Genomic DNA, 15159 nt, shown 5'->3' with positions numbered 1-15159 from the left:
CCAAAAGAAAAACAAATGAATTCTGTGTGATTTCTCCAGCAGGCCGAGACTGCAGCTGCTGCCACCTCCTGGGAGAAGACAGACCTCAGCTTCATACCTGAGGCTGGTCTCAGTGTGCACCTATGACTTGGGCAACGGCCCTATTGTGGTAGGGCTGAAATTCCTTTGTCACAGAAAATAAACGGGATATTCCTTTACTCAGCAAACAAAACATTGGTTTCTTTTTTCTTTGTTCTTTTTGGCAATGTTATGCTTAAAGAGAATAATGTCAATGGGGCTGGGAATGTAGCTCAGTGGTAATGCACTTGCTTAGCAAGCATTAGGCTCTGGGTTCAATCCCTAGCACTACAAACAACAAAGCAAAACAAAACAACCTCAAACAACAATAACAAGGTTGCAGTGAATTAATATAGGAACCATGAGATTGAGGCAGAACTGTAAGTTTTAGTCATTTATTAGAGATTCCTTCTTTTGGTTTTCTGCACCCTGGGTCCTGGGGTGATATTAGGACAACTGGGAATTTTACAATAGTCAGGGTATATATGAGCTGTTGAATCTTTACCTCCAAGAGTCTTAGTTTACTTTGGGGGCTATTGTGAAAGTTAATACATGTAAATTCTTGGTATGCAAGAAAAATTCAGTGGGACTTATAGTGGGGCAGGTTCACTTATCTAATCCCCCTGGTGATTTTCTTCATTTACTGACCAAAAAATGGACCAATAGTCCACATTGCCATAATTCTGGCAGTTTTCTGCTGATTTACAGATGATCCTTAAGCAATTGCCCCTATCCCCCTGTCTCTTTCTCTCTCTCTCTATATGTATATATTTATACAGTTTAAAACACAACTATGAATATGTGAGAAAGAAATTCAGGAGGAAATAAGATATTCAATTTAGGAAACATTTCTTGAGTATCTACTCTCCATTAGGCGGATTTAAAGAAGAATAATGTAGGACCAGGGATTTAGCTCAGTGGTTCTGGTGCCTACCCCACAAGAGCAAGGACCCGAGTTCGATCCCCAGTACCAAAAAAAAAAAAAAAAAGAAGAATGTAGATGTAGTTCTCACAAATTTTACATTAAGAACTTTAGAAAAAAAAGTGACTCAATTAGAATTTGGATTCTAAATTCAGATCTTCAAAGAGCTCAGTTGTATACATGATGGCTAATGTTTTTGAGTATTAGTTTCCTCAACAATTGAATAATACTATGTAAAGGGGCACATTGGATGCTGTGTTGTGCTTCAGCTGTCCTGCCTATCCAAAACTGTCAAAGAGTTCATAACCTTTGAGTGATCCCGGTAAGAGAAGGCAAGACCTTTACAGACTCTTATGTCTGAAGCTTTTTTCCCCGTGGCCAACGAATTATGAGTGTTGTCTTAACCAATCATGTACAGAGCTATGAATTTATTCTGGCCTATTTTGAGTGTTTTTAATCCTTTGCTATGGTTTGAATGTTTGCATCCCCTCCATGACTCATGCTGAAACTTAGTTTCAATGCAACAGTATTAAGAGGTAGGGTCCTTAGGGGACAGTTAAGCTCTGGAGGCTCCACTGTCATGAGTGTATTAGTACTTTTATAAAAAGGCTGGAGGGAACCAGCTAGGTTCCTTTTTACCTTTCCACTTCTTTAGCCATGTGAAGACATAGCACCCCTCTCCTCTGGAAGATGTAGCAACAAGGTACCATCTCTGGAAGCAGAAAGTCTGGACCCTCACCAACACTGAACCTATTTTTACCTAGATGGTGAACTGCTAGCCTCCAGAACTGTGTGAAATAAATTTCTGCTCTTTATAAATTATCCTGTCTCAGGAATTTTGTTATAGCAGTGTGTGAACTAATAAGCATAACAACCATGAAATCCCTTCCCTAATAATAAAAACCACACTTTTTGCCCTTAGTCAATTGTTGTATCCCACCAAAATAAATAAATAACTTCAGCTGTGTTTTGCTCTTTTTTATTATTATTGTTATTGAACACTATCTTATCTTTGAATAGTACTTTCCAGTTACTAAATCTCTTCCATATATTGGCTCATTTGAGAAGAAATGTAGTGTTATCAAACAAGTTCAGTTTTAGAACCAAAGAGATTCTGGCTTTATCACTGACTAGCTGTATCTCCTTGGATAAATCATTGTATCTGTCAAGAGTCCCAAACTTGGCCTGGAATGTTTCTTAATCCATGCTGTCTCTTTTTCACTGTACAGGTAGGTATTAGCTCAAACATTACCTTTTTAGAGAAGCTTTCTTTACCACTCAATCTAAAAATTACTCTGGTTTAGTCTCTTTTAGCATTTACCACAGACTAAAATTACCTAGTTGACTTATTATATGTTGTTCCACCAGGATGTAAGTTCCATAAAGTAGGCTTACCTGCTTAGCTCCTATCTTCCTAGCATCTAGGACAGGGTCTGGCTTTTCAATAATTCTTCACTGCAGCAAGAAACTGTAGATAGCAAAATCCCCAAAACAATCAGTTACTCTTTCTGGGAAGTATTTAATATGAGAAACATACTAAAAAGGCCTCTAGGGAATGATAAGATGACTGGGTTGCTAGAGCTGTTGTATTTGGTATTGATCTCTAAAAAGTGATAATCCATCAGTGATCCTCATAATTTCCATAAGACCATCAATATATCCCTATCATTGAAGTGCAAAGGCACTAGAAAGGCTATATGGCTACTGTCAGTTTTCAGGCCATCCTGGTGTATCCTTACAATACACTCCATCACCTAAAGTGAGGTCCCAAAGGCAGAGAAAGGTACCTATAGGAGATCTGAGGGTGTAGCATCCGTAGTGGCAAACCTTGTAGAGCTTTCAATGATAACAAACAGCCCAGTTCAGCACATGTGCCATAGGTTCATACCACTAGAGCTCTTGCAGCCTCCTCCAGACATTGAAGTCCATTTACATTTTATCTTAACAATTATATAGATTTTAGGCTCAGTATCATAATATATGTCTGTATTTATGTTAACATAGGAATGCTTTGTATTATTATTATTCTTGTTGTTATTATTTGCAATACTGGGATTGAATTCAGAATCTTCCCACTGAGCTACATCCTCAGGCTTTTTTGTTTTTTACTTTGAAACAGCATCTCTTTAAATTGCTAAATTGCACAGGCTGGACTCGAACTTAGTTTTTTTTTTGTATTAAATTCTTTTATTGGTACATTGTAGGTATACAACACAATTACATTTCTCATTGGGAATTGTACCTTTACATAATGCATCTTGGTTCTTATTTTTTCCCCATTCCTAGCCCTCCCTTCACGCCCTCCACCCTTCCCTATTTACAAAGACTTTATTTCCATTTCTCATCATTTTTTCCTTTCCCTTCTTTCCTTTCCCCTGCCCCTCCCACTACCCCTACCCCTTTGGACCTTTTCTTCCTATTTTACATTATCGATTATTCATTCTAATAATTGGTACATTTTAGGTATACAATATAATGACATTCATCATTGGAAATTTGCACCTTTACATAGTCTCTCTTGGTTCTTATTTTTCACCCTTGGCCAGCCCTCCCTTCAACCTCTCCAGTCCTCCCTATTTACAAAGATTTTGTTCCTATTTTTCCATTTTCTCATATTAATCCCATTCCCTTCTATCCTTTCCCCTAGCCCTCCCACTTCCTTCCCCTTTGCCCCTTTTCTTCCTATTTCACATTACCTATTATACATTTATGGACTCGAGCTTGTGATCCTCCTGCCTCAGCCTTCCGGAATGCAGGGAAGCACCATCACACACAAATGTACATTATTTTACATTTGTGAAATTTGTACTGTAGGAAAGCCATTCTATCCTGGTTTGTACACTCTGCATGACAATCAAAACTGAGAGATACCTATTTGCAGTCTGAGAAGTTTTGGCATTCTTTTTTTTTTTTTTTTGGTACTGGGGATTGAACTCAGGACCTTGCGCTTGCAAGGCAGGTGCTGGAACCATTGGGCTAAATCCCCGGCCCAAATTTTGGCATTCTTTTCCCTTGCAACATATGTCTCTAGTTCAAGTTCTCTTTTAACACCATTCATTCATTCTCAAATAAATATTTATTGAGCATCTACTATGCATAGAGACTGTAAGAAATGTAACTGTGAAGTGGGTATGTATGACTCATTTTTATGGGAGTTAACTTTTAGGAAGAAAGACATGAGGAAATTAAAACATATTATGATGCTTGTTAAGCTAAGGAGGGGGAACTCAAGATGCTAAGGAAAATGCAGAAAATGTTATCTAACTTCAAAATAGGTGATGAGGAAAGATATTTCAATTAAAAAAAAATCTGAAGAATAAGTAAGAGTTAGCCAGGTGAAGTATAGGGAAAATATTCCAGGGCTGGTTTAGACTAAGCCCCCGAGGGAGAGAACAAAGGACATAAAGGCAACAATCCCACATGCTATTTGGTGTTGCTGGAGTAAAGTGCTGATGAGAAAAAGAAAGAAAGTTGGAGAGATAAAGCTGGTAGTGAAGGGCATCTATTAAGTGCTTTAGCAGTTTAGAAGAGAGCACAAAGACATCGAAAAGTTTTAAATTTAGGAAGAAATTATATATTATTTTTAATGTTTTTCCTAGGTGCTGGGAATTAAATCCAGGGCCTAGCCATGTATTAGACAAATGCTCTATCATTGAGTTATACTCCCTGTGCCCCAGTCCTTTTGCTGTTTTATTCTGAGACAGGATCTAAGTTGCCCAGGCTGGCCTTGAATTTGAGAACCTCCCACCTAAGCCTCCTCTGTAGATGGGATTACAAATGTGCACCACAATGATCCTTATATGTGTTTTTTAGGTGCTCAGGAAACAACTTTATGTCTGGAAAAAAATGGGAACTTATTAATATTAAGGTAAGAGGTGGCACTAGCAAATGTTGAGCCCCACACTAACTGGAGTGAGTTTCCATCTTAACCCTTTCCTCTTTAAGTTATCTCTTTTCCCCAAAGATAACCATGGATTATCTCTGGGATTCACCTGTTCCCTTTCCCATAGACCCAATAGGTTCCTCAGCTCATGGCCTCAAGGATGGAAGCCTTTTCCAACAGGGCACAGCACACATAGCCCAGGTAATCTTAAAAGTTAACACGCTATGGCCTTTCTATCTCGTGTTCTTGATCTGATGTCCTGATGGAGGCCACGATTAAATTGGGACTGGAGTGAGTCTGGGGCAGATTATGGTCATAATGGAGAATACAATTATTGATGCATCTGGTCATTTACTGAGAAACTCTTTGTTTGAATTTTCCCATCCATCAGCTGATACCATCCAGGTTTTCAGAGTCTAAGCCCTTAGACAATGAGTGACAATTACTTTGGTAACTGCAGTGGTTAAGCCAAGGAACCCTGACAGGTTCTCGATGGAAACATCATCTAAAGTTGCCACATAATTTAGACCAAGTGATTTTTCTTTTTTTGGATAAGCTAGAATGGTGCCCATATGTGGTTAGAACCCAAGGGTTCTCTATTCCTTCTCTGAAGAAGGAATTGATGTCTCTCTGGCTCTCTTACTGAATTTTGGGCTACATTTCTGACAGAATTAGCAGTGGGCAGCAACAACTGGGAAAGAGACACACAGCTCCCAACCCTAAGGGTTTTTTTCAATACCCCAAGATTATCAGCAGAGGCTCACAAGAAATGTTTACAGTGAAGAAATGTTTCACAGACTGGAAACAGAACGGATACACTAGCATTTCCTTTTCCTGTCTCCATCTGATCCTGGAACGCGTAACACAGACGCTTTTTTCTCCCAGGACAACTCCAGAAGAAAAAGAACGTAAGCAATTGCACTCTAATTCCTTAAGACATTTATAAACTGGTTAGGACCGTGCTTTCCAAAGTCGTAAAGGCATCTCTTTTCAGATTGTTCTCATTTTCCCTTTCTGGTCCATAACTACAATTTGTTTCTTTTCATACCAGTCTTCGCTTTGTCTTTACCTCTGCTATAAGAAAGTCTTCGAGTCTCTCCTTTCCAGGCTTCACAGAAGAGACCGCAAGCGATCATATCCCAGACCAAGTTTCAGTCAGACAGCAAGGCCCGAGCAGCGTGGGAAACTCTAAATGGGACTGCAGTCGCAGGTCTTTGGTCCTGCGCTGCGGAGGCCGCGACGAGGGACGCGGCCTCTTTAAGAGAAAGCCACACCCCTTTCCCGCCTCCCGGCGCGGCCAGCGGTCGGTGGCTGCCGCTACGGGGCTGACAAGATGGCGGCTGGCGGGGCTGTCGCTGCGGTGCCCGAGTGCCGGCTTCTGCCCTACGCGCTACACAAGTGGAGCTCCTTCTCCTCTACCTACCTTCCCGAGTAAGTGCCGGAGCTTGGGCTCGCGCTGCCCAGCTCTTCGGAGGAGGCACAGCTGGGCCAGGGTTGCTGTGGAGGGTCGCTGAGGCAAGAGGCCCAGGCGGGGCCTGCGAGGGGGACGCGCGGCCTCTGGATTCGCGGTCCAGCCGCGGAAAGCGCCGCCCGCCCCCGCCTCGGAAGGCGCCAGGGTGCTCGCGGAGGGCTCCGGGAAGCGGCGAGGTGCGGGGCGGTCCCAGGAGGGCGCGGGAGATGCGGGAGCTGGCAGTTGCTCTGGCCCGGATTTGGGGTTGAGTTGGAGGCGAGCTTGGGGGCCGGGCGGCGCTGGGGCGTGGGATGGGGTGGGGCGGGGGTCGGCGCTTTCGGGGGCCGGCCGGCGGGCAAACTGGGCACGACTGCTAGTGGCTTAGAGGGGGCCGGCGCCGGGGGGTGGGGACCTCTGGGTAGGTCGCTGCTGGGACCGACTGCAAATCTGGGGAGCTCTTGAGGAGGGGGACCTTAAAAAATGATCAGCTCAAAAAAAAAAATGATCAGCTCTAGAGAAGTGGTGAAAAGTCAGGGGGCTTGAGAAGTTGTGGATCCATCTGCATCCTGGCAGGGGTATGAAGCTGTAAGGTATCTTTTTTGGTTGGAATTTGTGGGCGGGGGGGACGCGATATTATGGAAGAAGGAAGAACATTACGGAAGAATTGCATTCTACTAGGGCTAATGAGAAGGTGGATTTGTAGAGACTTAGAGCAGTTTCACAATCCAGAAACTCAAATATGACTAGTGAAGTCTGGCTTTAAAATGAATTTGACTTCTAACATCGGTTTGCTCTGAATCCTTGATTTAGGTATTAAAAGAGACTTCTTTTGCTTTATTATCCTATGTGTTTTTATAGCAAATTTTATTTAGTTTATTTTTGAGAGGAGCAGATCTAACTTAAGTTTTACATGCAGATCAATAACTGCTTAGTAAAGGTTTAAGATCTATGCAAATCCTGAAGAAAAGTTCTAGTTGTCCTACGTACCATCATCTATCTCACAGGCTCATAGATGGTTTTCTGAACAAAGCAAGCAAATCTGGGTATTTTGAGATGAATGTAATAAGTAAAATGTCTAGATCTATGAAGCATACTCATGGTTTTCCACATATATGTAAAAAATTCTTCACATTTCCCACAATTTGATTCTATAGTCAAATCAGTCAAGAATTTTAAAAAAGAGCTGTAAGTGGAAGAATCTGTAACTCTCTGGACTGCCAGCCCATCCTCCTACTATTCATCAGGTCAAGGGTTGGCTGTCAGGCTTTCAGAGATACGGCTCAGTGAAGGGTGCCAAGTGACCTGTGGTCTGATCTGGCCTGTGGTGCCTACTGATGGCTACTGCGTGGCCATGCCCCGTTTCATGCTAGAACCTACTAATGAGGCTGAGCCAGGTAATCTCTAAGCCTCAGCTGAAGTTGAAATGTTCTTAGGTACTTAAACCCTAATTTTCTAAACTAACTCCTTTTTGACTCTATAGGTGTTCATCATTTTTCTATACCTAGATTAGGAGATTAGGATCACAGTCATTTGGGTATTGGGGTAGTGGTGTTTGATCTAATAAAGATAGTTTTCTTATCTTGAGTTAGGCTGTTTCTAGGATGTCATTCCTTTAAACTTCTGGTGTAGGAGTGAGACTTGGATATCACCGGTCCCATCTAAATTATCTGTTGTATAGGTGTTTCAAGGAAGAATACATTACAAGTGGGAAATGATTTAGTGGAATGGCAACTTTAATCTGACTTGTTTCTTGTTATCCTGGCCCCTGATTTGTTTGTTTTTTAATTTTTTTTGGGTACTGGGGATTGAACTGGAATCTTGCAGTTGCAAAGCAGGCGCCGGGACCACTGAGCTAAATCCCTGGCCTGCTGGCCCCTGATTTGAAGTAGACAGAAACTAGTTTTGGAATTAGAATGCACCTGTCTGAGATTGGAGGAGTGCATAGCTCCGGTCTTCTGAAGTACATTGATAAAGTAGTATTTAATATATACATAACTATCAAACACTTGCACTTATTGTATTGTATTTAATCCAATGACATTCTGTTGTATGTCTACGGTTTATACTTTAAAGCACTGAACTATTTTAATTGAAGAGTAATCTGAACTTTTTCTTTGAAGGAGTATAGTTGAATATTATGGAGCTTGAATTTGAGAATTTTGTGTCTGCTGGGTTGGTAAAACTTGGTTCTAAACTTCTGTTAGCAAATAAGAATGTTATAACTTTGTATGACAGGAAGTATAAGAAAGGGATTGTGTTTCCTTTACCCTAAAATCTCCTGTAAGGGTAACTGCTGTATCTTTACTGGCAGTGGAAGTTCTTATATTTCTTGTTATATTAAGGATCATCCCAAAATAAGTCTCATTGCAGATATAGTTATTTGTTGAAATTTTCCACAAAGTAGCAGATACATATTGGGAAATCTGGGTTTTTTTTTTTTTTTTGTAGCGAAGATCGAACTCTTGGACCTTGCATTTGTGAGGCAGGCGCGGCACCACTGAGCTAAATCCCTTTTCCCCAAATCTGGGTATTTTGAGGGTATTTTTGGATAAATCCTTTTTGGATTTTGAGGATAAATCTGGGTATTTATCATGACAAAAATGATAAACACAATGTATCTTCTAAAAATCGTTCCATCATGAACAATTTGTTTTAATGGGTTTATTCCTTACAACAACCTTGTGAGGAATCTTCTTTTTCCAGTTGAGGAAACAGACATGAAGAGGTGTAAACTTGCCAAAGGTCATTCAGGTAGGTGGAGGCAAGATCTAAACCCAGGCAGTGTGATTCCATAGGCTGTTATTGAAAACATAGTATACTGCTTCTGCACCAAGGTATAATACCAAAGACGTCAGAAATTTCAATGAAGTTTTGAATTAAAAGCGCTTACATTTTCTTGTGTAACAGTTGTCTAAGGACTTAAACTTTTGTTCTTTCTTCCAAAGGCAGAAAAAAACAACAAAACATTTTCCCTTTTGAGTCTTTTAGACGTACTTAGACCTTAAAAATGTCAAAGCAGATCTAGTTAAAGATGACACATTTTTACTTTGAAAGTAACAAATGGCCTTCTATTTTTCAGGGTGCTTAAAAGAGTTTGCCTGTATTTTACTTTTTCCAGAAATTTACACCTCATTTGGGAATTAAGAGAAATACAGGTGAGGTGGCTAGTGTCTGTAATCCCAGCTTCTCAGGAGGCTGAAGCAGGAAGAGCACAAGTTTAAGACCACCCAGGGCAATTTAGTGAGAGCGTGTCTCAGAATAAAAAACAAAAAGAAAAAATGCTGAAGATGTAGCTGAGGGGTAAGAGTATCTCTGGTTTTGATTTTTAATATCAGACCAAAAAAACCCCCCTCTCATAAAACCCATTTATTTAAATGGCAATTTATAGAATCACATACATTATATGTAAAAATATTTGGTAAGTTACTAATTCTTATACTCGAATGTTTATATTGTAGCTAAATAATGATGCTACCTACAGTTTATTGAGGACTAACTATATGCAAGATGCTTTTGGTATTTAGTTTTGTTTAATCTTTAGCACTAATTTACAAGATTATCAAATATTATATCGTCTGCAGATGAGAAAACACGTCTATACTGTTGTTATTTGTGTAGGGTCAGTTTTCAAGAGGCTTGGCAAGTTCTCTCATTTAAAAACTATTGCTCTATGGCTTAAATAATAGCTGCCACTTGTTGAGTGCCTTCTATTCTTTAGGCACTCTACTGAGCACTTAGGATGTATTCTGAGATTTAGTGTTAACAAAAACTCTGTTCAATATTATCATTATATTTTACAGCTAGGGAAACAGAGAAGTAAATTAATTTGCTCAGTTCTGAGACTTGAAAGTGTTGGAAATAGGATTCTCATCTTGAGTCTTCTGACTTTTATTGTAAAAGCTGCTTTCTTATTTTACATGACTGTGTTATGTGCTCAATTGGGAATACAGATAAGTACTCCAAAATTAGAACAGTGAGAGAGGGAATACTAAGTATATTTTATTTTGATGTTTAAGTTTTTAAGGTATTAATATGCAAGCTAGGAGAAACTTTAAAAGTACTTTTTACATATTAGGTAATTTCACCAATGTGGAATGGTTCTTATCTTGTTTACATATTATTGAATGATTTTGTAAAATTTGACAGCTAGGATTAGTAGATTTAATTCAACTCTTTAATAACTAATTTAAATTTAACTTTTAAAAATAGATATTTTGTTCTGATTGTAAAAAAACCTCCTAAGTTTATTATAGATCATTTGCAAAGTACAAACTTACAGAAACAAATATATACTTTACCCTTAATCTCTCCACCCAAAGATTACTAACCATCCTTTACATATATGTATATCATTCCAGATCTTTTATGTCTGTGTATTTTCCAATTTAGTATTGTCTTCTGTTTTTTCCTTAATCTATAGGCTGAAGATCCCTAATCCGAAAACATGAAATCTGAAGGGCTCTGAAATATGAAACTTTGTGAGCACCTGTTTCAGATTTCAGAGCATTTTGGATTTTGGAGCATTTCAGATTTTGAGTTTCTAGATTAGAGATTCTCGATGGGTAAATAAAGTCTGTGAAAATATTCCAAGATGAAAACTCTGAAATTTGAAACACTTCTGTCCTAGCATTTTGAATAGGGGATACTCAACTGGCATAATATATAGCATTTCCTTATGTTACTATTCTTTTGTATTTTCATTTGTGTGGATATATTTCATATAATGATTTTATGTCATTTTATTTAATTTTTTTCTGAGATTATTGGATGTTTAGACTTTCTTGTTTTATTTTTTTCCTTCCTTTGGCCATTATGAATCATGAAATAGTTTGCCTTACAGGAAAAAAAAATTGGAACATTGGTTATAGGTTCTTAGATGTTGAATTGCTGGATTAAAGGCACCAGTTTACTTTCTTGTTGATCTTTGTAGATAGAAACCTGGGCAGCCTGGGTAATTTTGGCATTATCCTTCGAAATTTGGTATCAAGAATGTGGTTTTGTCTAAAGTATGCTGATATTATTCCAAAATGACATTGTTCCTGGATACTTTCTTTCTCCTCTCTTTATTTTGGCTCTAAGTGAATTTTGATCTTATTAATCACATACATCTGAAAATAAGAACATTTATGAGATTTATTGTTTATTTGATCTGCAGATGATGACTGTTGGACATATAGATTTGAAGACTTGGTATAGATGTGAATCACTGCTTATGGGGGATCCAACTCCCTGGAGCCTTGAGACTCTCATACGCTTCTTTTTCCTCCATTTTCTCCTTAAACTGAGATTAGACACTAGCCTAGCTTGGAAAGTTTACTAACCACTGAAAGTTCTGTTGCTTTCAGTCTGAGAAACTTAGAACTTTAGAAAAATAATGCCAACCGGGATAGAAGAGAGAAGTATCATGAGGTGAATTGCGAAGCAGAATTTTAGTCTGCAGAACTGGCTCTTAGAATTAGCTGTCTGTGACTTAACAAATTATGATTCTCTTCTGAGCATCATCAGTTTTCTCTTATGTAGAAATATTTTTTCTTGATCAAATACTGGAAGGTTTTATAAATTGTTTTTGGTAGATGGACAAATGGCTGTATTTGCATTAACTTTTAGATAACTATAGTAAGTTTTTAATAAATGATTTTTGGGTCTGATACAGGGATTTTGTGAGGTTTTATATGTAGGTAAGATATATTCAACTTGTGACTTTGTGAATGTTAGGTGACTTTGTGATATTTCAGTCATTAAGAAATCATCTTTGGTTGGCAGGCACGGTGGCACACACCTGTAATCCCACCTAGATGGAAGCCCAAAGCAGGAGGATAGCAAGTTCAAGGACAGTCTGGGTAATCGAGCAACTTAGTGAAACCTTGTCTCAAAAAAGAAAGAAAAGAAAAAAAAAGATCTGCTGATAGAGCTCAGTGCAAATACTGTGGAGTCAATCTTTGGAAATAAGAAAGATTTTCTAGATTTTAATTTTAGAGATAATAGTTGTTGTATGGAGATCTTAATATCTATAAAGTTTTTTTGTTGTTGTTGTTGGGTTTTTTTTTGGTACTGGGGATTCGAACTCCGGTCCTTGCGAGGCAGGTGGCGGAACCACTAAGCTAAATCCCCAGCCCTAAAGTGTTTTTATTTTTGGTACTGGGGATCAAACTTGGGACCTTGTCTATAAAGTGGTTTTTTTTTTCCCGCAGATTCTTTTATTGGTACATTTTAGGTATACAATACGTTTACATTTATCATTGGGTGCTTGTACCTGTATGTGATGTATCTTGGTTCTTATTTTTTTTCCCCATTACCTGTGTGTCCTTCACCCCCTCCACCCTTCCCTCTTTACATAGACTTCGTTTCCATTTTTTTTTCTTTTCTCATAATTTTTCCTTTCCCTTTTCTTTTATAAAGTGTTTTAAAGAAAAAGCAGTTGGGAATTTAGAGATCTCTGATTTTGCTTATTAATAATATCAGTTAAAATCCATGATAAGGGACATTAGAAGAGAAAATTTATAGAATTGTTAGGTCTCTATAAATTAAATCTTAGGATACTTGACATAGATATATTCTCTACCACATGATTTCCCAAGGCGTACTCTATGAATGGCTAGTTTGTGAGGTTGTTGTTGATTATACAGTTCTGTGGTCAGATACGGCTCTGAGAAGTCCAGCAATGTAAAAATCTATGAATATGTTGTTATATACTTTGTTGTTGTATAAAGTAAGAGCTTTTACTATTAATACACTTTGGAAAGATACTTCTCTTAAACAGTTTTTAAAATCTTTTTTATTTTATGAAAAACAATTTTTCATAGCCAAATAATAAGAGAATAAGTAGTTATTCCATTGTATATCAATATCTTCAAAATACAAACAAAAAAGAAACATAATAACAATTATTTTCAACAAATGAAGATAAACTATTAGTATAAATGAAACAAAGTAGCATATATATTGAAATTTTTTAAAACAACAGAATATACAATTTGGGGGTGTATTTGAACTCTCTATTTCTCATTTATCTCTTCTATTTTGCTCTTTGCAGGTGTGTGTGTGTGTGTGTGTGTGGTCTCATATAAGAAACCATGTGACATTTGCTCTTGTGTGTCTTGACTTATTTCACTTAACATTATATTCTCAAGTTGCATAAAAAGTTCTTGTGTGAGGGGCTAAGGATGTAGTTCAGAAGTAGAGCACAAGTGTGTGTGTGTGTGTGTGTGTGTATACACGCTGTGTGTGTACTTCATGGCTTGTTATGAGTATTTTAAAAATCCATGAAGTCAAAGTAACATTCTGTAGGCTGTTACATATACTATAGGTAAACAAGAATACTACTTATTTCATAGGAGTTTTTGCTGTAATGAAATAAATGTTATCCATTAAGATTTATCCATGTGTTAAAAATGTGTAGAAGGAGAAAGGAAATACCACTTAGGTTCTTTAATATAGTAATAATTTAAGTAGTCTAGTTTAAGTCTGACCTTTAAAAAATGTTTAGTGGCAACTAAGTAGAATGATGTACCCTAACATAATATATTTTGAATTAGCAGGTAATAAAAATTGGAAATTTTTAATTCTAACATGTGTTTAAGACTGTAGGATTTCCTGTGCTGGAAATTAAACTCAGGGCCTTACGCATGCTAGGCAGAACTCCACTGAGCTACACCCTTACCCCTTCTTTTAGTTTTAATGTTCCGGCATTGTTAATCTATTTCTTGTTTATAACATACAGGTTTTTATTTGTTTTTAATTCAGTCTAAAGTATTTAATTCATTAACAGTTGTTAATATAACTCCTGATAAATTTGGATTTTTAGATATCATTTTATTGTTTTCTATTTGCTCTACTAGCTCTGTTTTTTTCCGTCCATTCTTGCTTTTTTGGGGGGGGTGTATTACTCAAGTGTTCTTAACCATATTATTCCATTCTTGCCTTTCTGTTAGTTTGTTATATTCTTTTACCGTTCTTTTTGTGGTTAACTTAGACTAATGGTGGCAAACCTAGGTCATGTGTGCCACAGCGGGCTGTTTGTATCATTGCAAGCTCTAAAAGGCTCGCTCTAAAGATTCGATTATACAAGCATCCTTATATTAGAGTTGCATATATTGGTTTAAAAAAACATATCTCAGACAATGTTTAAACCTTAAAACACTTCAATACTCTCCTGCTTTTTGTGTTGTCATTGTTTTGCATTTTAATGCTACATTTATTTTAAGTGCCATGGATTGTCATTTTGTATAATTAATATTCATACAGATTTATTTTTCTGTTCTTTGTTTCTTCTTGCATTTTCGTATTTCCACCTGAGGTTATTATCCTCTCTCTGAAGAGCTCTGGTGCTGAAATCTAGATTTTGCATCTCTGAAGGGCTCGCTCCCCTCTTTCCCCTCTTCTTCTTTGTTCTTCCTTCTCTTCCTTTTCCTCCTCTTCCTCTTCCTCCTCTTCCTTTTCCTCCTCCTCCTTCCTGTCTCTGTGTCTGTTGCCTGCCCCCTCCCCCCCTTTTCTCATTTCCTTTCCTTTTTTATTGTCATGGGAGTTGACCTCAGGGCCTCCACACTCTACCACTGAGCTACATCTCCAGCCCTTTAAAAAATTTTATTTAGAGGCAAGGTCCCATTACATTGGCCAGCCTGGCCTTGACCTTGTGAGTCTCTTGCCTCTGCCTCTTTTGAAGTATATTTTAACTGGCTGTAGGATGCTATCTATGTTCATAGCTATTATTTTCTCAATCCATTTAAAGATCTCAATCTGTTGTGTTCTGGCTTTCATTGTTTATGTTGAGAAATCAGCTGTCAGGCTTATTGTTGCTTCTTGAAAGGTAATCTGACTTTCTTGTTCAGTTGCCTGTAGGACTTTTTC

At 38.0% G+C, this 15159-nt stretch overlaps 2 protein-coding genes and 1 long non-coding RNA gene across 16 annotated transcripts in view; 2 read left to right on the top strand and 1 right to left on the bottom strand.

Annotated features, from left to right (window-relative positions):
* The window catches only part of LOC147829602 (uncharacterized), a 59871-nt gene extending 59660 nt beyond the window's left edge, over positions 1 to 211 (top strand). For 6 of the 7 annotated variants that reach the window (XR_015448610.1, XR_015448609.1, XR_015448608.1 and 3 more), the window contains one exon: positions 40 to 211. Coding sequence is in view for 1 of the 7 variants with exons in the window: in XM_087204422.1 (XP_087060548.1) it covers positions 40 to 181 (142 nt within the window). In the remaining 6 variants the exon portion in view is untranslated. The remainder of the gene's footprint in view (positions 1 to 39) is intronic. The other variant, XM_087204424.1, reaches the window with a different exon arrangement.
* Positions 1 to 6111, bottom strand: part of LOC106010382 (uncharacterized) — a 61137-nt gene extending 55026 nt beyond the window's left edge. For all 6 annotated transcript variants that reach the window (XR_015448628.1, XR_015448625.1, XR_015448629.1 and 3 more), the window contains exons 1-2: positions 5932 to 6111; positions 2375 to 2447 (exon numbers count right to left, since the gene is read on the bottom strand). This is a non-coding gene — a long non-coding RNA (uncharacterized LOC106010382). The remainder of the gene's footprint in view (positions 1 to 2374; positions 2448 to 5931) is intronic.
* Positions 5752 to 15159, top strand: part of Mkln1 (muskelin 1) — a 175005-nt gene continuing 165597 nt past the window's right edge. For 2 of the 3 annotated variants that reach the window (XM_087204419.1, XM_013076486.3), the window contains exon 1: positions 6015 to 6293. In XM_087204419.1, coding sequence (XP_087060545.1) covers positions 6196 to 6293 — 98 coding nt within the window. In that variant the 5' untranslated portion in view covers positions 6015 to 6195. Of the gene's footprint in view, positions 5771 to 6014; positions 6294 to 15159 lie in introns of those variants that run through there. The other variant, XM_087204420.1, reaches the window with a different exon arrangement.

This window comes from Heterocephalus glaber, unplaced genomic scaffold (assembly GCF_053883595.1).
Source record: "Heterocephalus glaber isolate CG9 unplaced genomic scaffold, H.glaber_assembly_v1.0 deba00000546, whole genome shotgun sequence".
In the NCBI taxonomy this organism is placed as follows: Eukaryota; Metazoa; Chordata; class Mammalia; order Rodentia; family Bathyergidae; genus Heterocephalus; species Heterocephalus glaber.
The sequence above is the reverse complement of the archived record's forward strand: the minus strand, read 5'-3'. Positions and strand labels throughout refer to the sequence as shown.